General features: G+C 52.9%; 1 protein-coding gene across 24 annotated transcripts in view; it reads right to left on the bottom strand.

Moving 5' to 3' along the window:
• Nucleotides 1-226: 226 nt before the first annotated feature.
• LOC102120633 (protocadherin gamma-C4) overlaps nt 227-8,329 on the bottom strand; it is a 188,318-nt gene continuing 180,215 nt past the window's right edge. For all 24 annotated transcript variants that reach the window (XM_065545903.2, XM_015452033.3, XM_015452035.3 and 21 more), the window contains 2 exons: nt 7,704-7,792; nt 227-2,251 (listed from right to left, as the gene is read on the bottom strand). In XM_065545903.2, the coding sequence (XP_065401975.1) occupies nt 2,025-2,251; nt 7,704-7,792 (316 nt within the window). In that variant the 3' untranslated portion in view covers nt 227-2,024. The remainder of the gene's footprint in view (nt 2,252-7,703; nt 7,793-8,329) is intronic.

Here is an 8,329-nt window from a genome sequence, read left to right as displayed (position 1 = left end):
AAGCACACAGTCAATCGCACTGTCTCATAGGCACAACGGCATTGCAAGCATACACAGCCATATTGCACAGTCACTCACACGCGCGCGAGCGCAATTCGGAAACATCTAGATGCGCAAGGACACAAAGTCGCCTCCCGATTCCGTCCTTCTTCCAGCACCCACCTCAGCTCATCATTTCATGCACACATGCCAGGAGCTTCCATCGCTTATACATAAACGTTCAGCCTTTCAGAAGAAACCTTTTTATTATTTTTTTGTCGAAGAAAAAAAGCCATATAAATATTAGAGTATAAAACTTGCGTGAGACACAGGAAGAGGGTGGGGTAGGAGCTACGTGACTATGCGAAGAGAAGCGCTTATAGAAGGAGTCAGTATGGGGGAGGGGGTTGCCTTAGCGCGTGGACACAGCACAAAACACAACACGGGCCGCCGCGGGCAGATCAAGGACAGACGGCTGCGCGGAGCCCGCCGCCCGCTGCCCACCCGCCATCACGTAAAAGCACACCGTACTACACTACTGGCTATTCTACACCAGCCGAAAGAGGGAGGGGGCTCTACACTACTGTAAGGGAGGGTCTGGGGTTCTCTGGCAGCCCCGCTGAATGGCCGGGGACCCGGGGACAGAAGGGGGTGGGAGAGGAAGGTCTATGCACAAGGAGGCACTGGGGAACTTTAACCAGGCTATGGCCACTAGGGGGCGCACCGGGGGCCTGGGCAGTGGCCTTCACGGAATAGAAACGGCACCTGGCAAGGTGAAGCACTGAGGCTTCAGGAGGGCAGGGGCCCTGTGAAGAAGCCCCATCCTGGGCTGAGACTTTCTGTTCATTTGGTCCCTGCCCTAGCTCCTTGCCTCCCCAACCCAGGGACAAGAATGGCCTGGCTGGCCCGCCCTTCCTGCTGGGGCTCCACTGACCCTTCCACCAGTGGCACCTCTGGAGTACCCAGCACCCACAGAGGCCCCTCTGACCTCTCCAGGGGGCCTGGTCCTAAACCTGCTTTGAGCTTCCTTGGACTGAAATGCCAGTTTAACCCATTGGTCCTGGTAGCTCAGCCCAAAGGTGGCTGCCTGGGCTGAGCCCTATTATGTAGTGGGAAGGATCCAGCCTAGTTCTTGGTTTATGGCTGGAATTTGGAGGATGTTGTCAGTCCCCTGAGGACATACAGAGCCTCCTCCAAGGCCTTGATAACTTGATGTGTCAAGCTTTGTCCATGCCCCCACCATCCACATCCACACACTTCCCTTCTTTATCTTACACCCCATACTGTCTTGGAACATGCAGTGGAGTCTCTTGTTTGAGGAGGAGGCGGGGGAAGTCACAGCATGCAGTGGGAACGTCGAACAATGAAAAACAAAACAGAAGACTGGTCCCCAGGGCGTTGGGAAGAGCCTTGGTAGCAAAATGCCCTCCCTAAATCCAGCAAGCATCAGTACCATGGGGATGGTGACCATGTCCTCCAAAACTTGAGCATTGATCTCAGGCTCTGGAAGGAGGTGAAGGGGCTGGCACCAAACCATGCTTTGGGGGAAGATTGAGAATCAAAGGAGAGGCCAAGAGGTCATGATACCCTTCCAGCTCTTCAGAACTAGGAGTCTTGTAGGTTACCTGGTACTTCAACACCCCAACCAACTTACTCAGGAGAGAGGAACTGTTGGAGTTGGGTGGGGAGGAGGGAGGCATGGGATGGATGGGCCTGATTGATTTGGAAGATGGAGGAGTTCAGCTATAACTAAATGGGTGTGGCAAATGGTTCTTGGTGTCTACACTAACCCCACTACCCCCATGGGTACAGCAATTGATTGGATGGGGGTTCCCAGCAGAACTCCCTTTGCATATTCAACCCCCGGGGGGTAAGGGGATGGGTGTTGACTGGGCACTTGTTTCTGTTTCCCAAGGGGAGCATGGCCTTGGCCCCTACCAGTATTCTGGGGGTGAGCCCTGAAACTCTGAGGCCTGGGTACAGGTAAGGAGAAGCTGGGCTGGTTGGGGGGAGGCTGCCCTGTGGCTCTTGGCCTGGCCTCCATGTTACTTCTTCTCCTTCTTGCCCGACTTCTTCTTGTTGCCATTGCCACCTGCTGGGGCCTTGCCATCCCGCTTGCCAGCTGCATTGGTCAGTGTGGCATTGCTGCCTGGGATGTAGACGTTCTGGCGGTAGTCGGGCACATGCTGCAGGGTGAACTGGGGTCCGTAGCGGGCGCTCAAGCCCATGGTGCCGGCACCGCCTCCCAGGGTGGAGCTCCCATCAGCGGCTTCTGCAGAGACAGAGGAAGATCAGGTGGGAGCTAAACTTAGGGTCCTCAACAGTCACTCTCTTATACCCCCAGCAGTTAACGAATGCCTACACAGCACCCTGGGCCCTGAACACTGGGAATACAAGGTAGTCTCTCTTCACAAGAGTTGAGGGTAGAGGTTAAGAGGCTTTGGAGTGAGAAAGTCTAGGTTTGATTCCTAGCTCCTTTCCTTACTCACTGTGATCCGGGGCAAGTTTACCTAACTTTCCTATGCCACTTCAGTTTTCTCATCTGCAAAATGGGGATGATAATGGTAACCACCTCTTGTGGTTTTAGTGAATGCTAAATAAGAAAATGTATGTAAAGTACCTAAAATAGTGCCTGGTAGATCTAAGTGCTCAAAACACATTCGCTAGTATTTCTCTCAGGGCTGTGACACAGGCTCTCAGCTCCTTGCCCTGGCCTTTCTCAAGGGAGCCTCTGACTCCCACGCGAGACCATGGGCTCCTGGAGGGCAGCAGCCATGGTTTGTACATGCCCCTAGCCTTTGCCAAGCAAGGCCTGGCATGGAGTAGAGATTCAGTAGTTCTGTTAGTAATTGTGTGGGGTGGGGGTGAAGAAAGCGCTCTTCCAAGCCTCCATTTCAAAACAGCATTTTATTTTTATTTTTATTTTTTTTTAGATGGAGTTCTGCTCTGTCGCCCAGCCTGGAGTGCAGTGGCGCGATCTCGGCTCACTGCAACCTCTGCCTCCTGGGCTCAAGTGATTCTCCTGCCTCAGCCTCCTGAGTAGCTGGGATTACAGGTGCACGCCACTAGCCCAGCTAATTTTTGTATTTCAAAACAGCATTTGAGCACCTACTGTGTGACAGGCACTCTGCCGGATGCTTCACATGCACAATCACTTTTAACCTCTACATAACAGCCCAGCCACGTATGTGGTACGACCCCCATTTTACAGATGAGGGAACCAAGGCTTAGAAGGACCAAGGCCATACCAGGCAGCATTTATTAGAGGGGAATTCAGGCCCAAGTGTACCTAAGCACATGCTGGAAGGGACAGTCAGTCACCACCGCCACCAGCAGCTTGGACCTTATCCCTACTCTGAGTGAATAGGAGGTAGAAAGAAGATGGAGAAGAGCCTTGCTCTATGAAGCTGAGGAGATGATGATCTCGGGGACCAGATATCTGAGGGACACTTTACGCACAAGCTCAGAGTGTCACAGCCAGGTAACATCAGAGAGCACCTCTGGCCCAATGTCCCACTGTACATAAGAAGAAACTGTGGCCCAGAGAAGTCCACACTCTGGCCCTGGCTCAGCATCACCCAGGAACTTGTTTAGAATGCAGCCTCTTGGAGTTGCCAGCTGATTTGTATGCACTGTGAAGGCTGAGAAGCACTTTACTACCTCATAGGGTTGCTGTGAGGACTAAATGAGATGGTGCTTCATCCTGTGCAATACATCATCAACAGCGTCATCATCCAGCATGCCATCACCTCTACCCTTCACCTACCCTGACTGGGTCAGGGGTGGGAGAGGAGGAAACAGGAGTTTGACTCCCTGGGGCTGGCTGCTGAAGGCTCTGAGATCCTCTGTGGTTAGGAGACAGTTAAAACCTCAGGGATGCCCAGGCCAGCCCAGGCCCAGCTGGCAGTAGAACTTCCCCCCCAGCCTCCCTCTGCTCCCACCCTAGACCCTGGGAGCGGGTAGAGAGAGTGACTAAAGCCGGAGAGGCTGAGTAATCCTGGGACATCAACCAGGGATTGAGAAATAGAGAGACAGGAAATATTTTCAAGCCGGCATAAGAGGGGGAGGGCACACGGGAAGGGAGAGCCGGGATGCGTCTCGGTTTTCCTCTTCACGCACCAACGCTCAGGCTTCTACAGCCTCCATTTCATGTCGCAAATCCCCGGAGCTGAGAGCTTTCTGGGGGCGGGGGAGAGGGGTTGAATGGGAGGGAGCAGCTGCCCACTTCCTCCTCTCCTACCCCAGCTCGCCCCCACCCCCCAGCTCTTTCATTCCGCTGACATTTCTCTGTTTTCCCTAATTAACTCCAAAAGGGAGCCAGGTCCGCCACCGCCTCGCCCCCTCCCCTCCAGCCATCAGCCTCTTCCAGCCTTTCCCAGCCTGGGATGGAAGGGGTAGGGGAGGGGGGCCCAGATCTGGCTTCAAAGAGCCAGGATTCCAGAGTGATTTAGGGGCTAGAGGGGAGACCTCGGAGGCGCCAGAGAAAGAGCGGGGTGGGGGGTGTGGTCTCCCTGCACACAGAAAAGAATGAGGAGGAACACGGAGAAGCAGGGAGAAGGGAGGCAGAAACAGAATGACAGGAAGGGCCTGACTGAGTAGCTAGAAGCTCGGCCCACCCACGTCCTACGTGCACCCAAGATCTCTGAGTAGCACCCCAGTGGGTGAAAGTGACAAAACCATCCCCCGCCCACCTCGTGGGGGGGTGCCCTGAGGTTGGGCTAGACCAGGAGGGAGAAAAGATATGGACATCCAGAATGTAATAGAGAATTATCTGCTCTGCTCTGCCACTAAGGAACTGTGTGAGCTTGGTCAAGGCTCTGCATGGCTCAAGCCTGTTTCCCCATCTATAAGTCTGAGGGGAAGAAGTTAGATTGCCAGCTTTGACCTTCTGTAGAGTCAGGTCTCCAGTGCGCCTCCCTCTACATCCCACTCCCCACAAGGCCCACCAAGGAGCGGGATTTTCTCTTGGTCCAAGGAGAGGCAGACTTAGGAGAGCCCCAAGAAGCTGGACATCTTCTGGCCTGGACAAGGTGGGGGTGATGCCTCCTCTCCTGTGCCAGCCTCTACTCAGGGAAACTCAGCTCCCAGCTCCCTGACCTCCCTGTGTCCTCTTAACCCACCCTATCCCAGGGCCGAGGCAGCAACTCCAGAGTAGCCCAGGGAGACCTGATTAGCTGGAACACAGCTGGCTGAGCTGCAAACCGCAGCCTCCTTGAGAGCATCCCTCCCCCAAGATGTTTATTTTAAAAGCCTCCTCCCAAGTGTTGGGTTTTACTTTCCCTCTTACTTAACCCCCCTCAGCAGCCCCACAGGCCTGGCTGGGCTGGACTTCAGGAACCTCTCTGGTTTCAGGGCAAGGAAGCGGGTGTGAAAGTGAGAGCAGGACCTGACCCACCACCTCCACCCCCAGGGTCCGTTCCCAGGGCGCAGGCTCAGATGAGGGTCAGGCCCTGTGTGGGCCAAAGGAGGGAGGCCTTGACAGGGGAACGAGCTGCATGACTTGCTTTGGAGGGTTTGGGGCCATAAATACTGATTTCATTTCTGTTTTGAACATCTGGATTTAGGCTAAAAAGCTGCTTCCTGGCCTCAGGGCGCAAGGCCACAACAGCTAAATATACCTGTTTATTTCCCTCAAGAGCCCAACTTGGCATCTCCTCATACCCAGCCGCCTGCCACTCAGTCTCTGGCCTCTCTGGAATCATAGCCCCACCAGACCTGGGACAGCTCTGCCTCAGGAGGCCAGCAGTCCCTGCCACCTCTCTGTCCTTCCATCAACCACAGGCCTGGCCCCACTTAACCTCGAAGACATCTGGGCTAGAGTTGCCAGATTTAGTAAATAAAAGCACAGGGCTCCCAGTTAAATTTGAATTTCAGGTAAACAATGAGCATTTTTTTTTAGTACATTATGTCTCATGCAACATTTGAGACTGACTTATGCTAAAATAGTACTTGCTGTTTATCTGACATTCAAATTTAACTGGCCAGCCTGTATTTTATCTGGCAACCCTGATGTGGAAGAATAAAGCAGAGCTTGAGGAAGAGGTTAGCTTCTAGTCCTGCTCAGGTAATAGAGAAGCCGAGGCTGGATCCAAAGGCAGCCATGTTCCCTATAGTAGAAAGAGCATAAACTTGGGAGTTGAGCCAGGTTAGAACCTCAGCTTAGCAGCTCAAAACTGGGGACCCTGGGGCAAGTGCCTTCGCGGTTCTCTCATCTGTCAAATGTGAGAAATCAGGCCTGCCTTGCAGAGCTATTGAGAGGATTCATTGACAGGAGGCCCCTAAAGTTTGTTTAGCGTGTGCGCAGGTGTGATGACAGTGCTTCTTGTGATTTCACCTGGTTCTCTACCCACCAGTCCTCCAGACGTGCTGGAGGGCAGGGCTATCAGTTCATGATATAGGGCAATGCCTTGATCCTCTGCCAGCCTCCTTATAAGCCCAGGATTTGCTGCTCCAGAAGCTAGTCTTTATTAACAGGCATTATTCTAATTCTGCTTTCTACCCAGTAAAAATGGGTTTGGGTCAGCAAAGATAATAATATATTGTGCCCTTACTCTCTGCCAATCCCATGCTGAGGGACTTGCATTTGGCCCTGGTAACACCACAATGAGATCCGTTAATACTGTGCCCATTAACAATAAGTGAAACCAAGGGGTTTAATAACTTACCCAAGGACTCATTGCTAAATGGTGGTGCCAGGATTTGAATCCAGATTGGCCTGCCTCTAAAGCCCATGCTCTTTTTTTTTTGAGACAGCGTCTCGCTCTGTTGCCCAGGCTGGAGTGCAGTGGTGCAATTTCTGCTCACCACAACCTCCGCCTCCCAGGTTCAAGCGATTCTCCTGCTTCAGCCTCCCCAGTAGCTGGGGCTATAGGCATGTACCACCATGCCCGGCTAATTTTTTGTATTTTTAATAGAGACGGGGTTTCACTATGTTGGCCAGGCTGCTGTCAAACTCCTGACATCATGATCTGCCCACCTCAGCATTCTAAAGTGCTGGGATTACAGGCGTGAGCCACCACACCCAGCCCAGGCCTGTACTCTTAAGGACGAATGATATTCTTCTTCCCCTGCTCTGGGCCCTAGTGACTCTTCAGGGACAACCACCATTGGTCGAATCTCTATTACAAAGGAAGCCCTTAGTCAACCTTATGGGAAAACCAGAATCCTACTCTTGAGTTAGGGGCAGCAAAAGAAGAGCCTCGCATAAGGAGGAGGTGTTTTCTCTGCTGGGGATTTCCACACCCACTTTCACTGCTTGAGGGCTTCTAAGCGCCAGGCCCAGAACTCTATGCTTTGCGGTATCATCTCATTTAATCTCTACAACAACCCTTTGGGGTCCCTGTCCCCACTTTCTAGACTGAAGAAACTGAGGTTTAGAGAGATTGAGCAAGTTGATCCAAGTCCCAAAGATAGTAGTAGTAGGTGGCAGAGCTAGGACCTGAGCTACGCTGTCCCATTCCAGAGCTAGACTTGTAACCACTATTCCCTCCATGAGTCTTTCCTTGTTCGCTCTCCTCCGGGCATCCCAGGACCCCCCATCCCTCTGCTGTTCCTTAGCCACAATTCCAGGCTTTACGTTTGGACTCATGGGTCCTCTCAGACCTGCCGAAAGATCTGGAGAAACTACACAGGTTTGATATCCAGTCCGTGGGCATGGTGGCTGTGAGAAGCACCCCAGAACCCCAGGTCTCCGACCCTTCCATACACGCACTGGCACCACTCACCACTGGCGGAGGCCAAGATCATGGCTTGCAGCATCTCTGTGTCAAACTGGTTGTTGGGCCAGGTGCCGGTGTCATCGCCATTTTGGGAGCTGGAGAGAGAATAGGATGGTGAGCACAGACTCCCAGGCCGGCACAGCTCGTGCCCCTCCTGTCCTCTCCCTGGGCTCCCAAACCTAGTACCCTAACCCTACCCCATGCCCAAGACCTTCTTCTCTCAGCAGGTAGGAGGCACTTCTACAGTCCTTCAGAAGCCAGAATCCCACAAGTCAGTCCCCCAAACCGGCTCTTTGCTGTCTCCGATGCTTTTTTTTTTTTTTTTTTTTTTTGAGACAGGGTCTGTCATCCAGGCTGGAGTACAGTGGTGCGATCTTGGCTCATTGCAACCTCCGCCTCCTGGATTCAAGAGATTCTCCTGCCTCAGTCTCCCAAGTAGCTGGGATGACAGGCACCTGCCACTGTGCCAGGCTAATTTTTGTATTTTTAGTAGAGACAGGGTTTCACCATGTTAGCCAGGCTGGTCCGATGCATTTAACATAGTGCATTCACCCACCCACCATGACAGAGCCTGGCTTCCTGTCACAGTGAAGAAGATCAAACCCTCTCCAGAGAACTGTAAAGGTGGGAAA

This window comes from Macaca fascicularis, chromosome 6, assembly GCF_037993035.2.
Source record: "Macaca fascicularis isolate 582-1 chromosome 6, T2T-MFA8v1.1".
Classification (NCBI taxonomy): Eukaryota; Metazoa; Chordata; class Mammalia; order Primates; family Cercopithecidae; genus Macaca; species Macaca fascicularis.
This window is presented reverse-complemented; position numbering and strand designations above follow the sequence as displayed.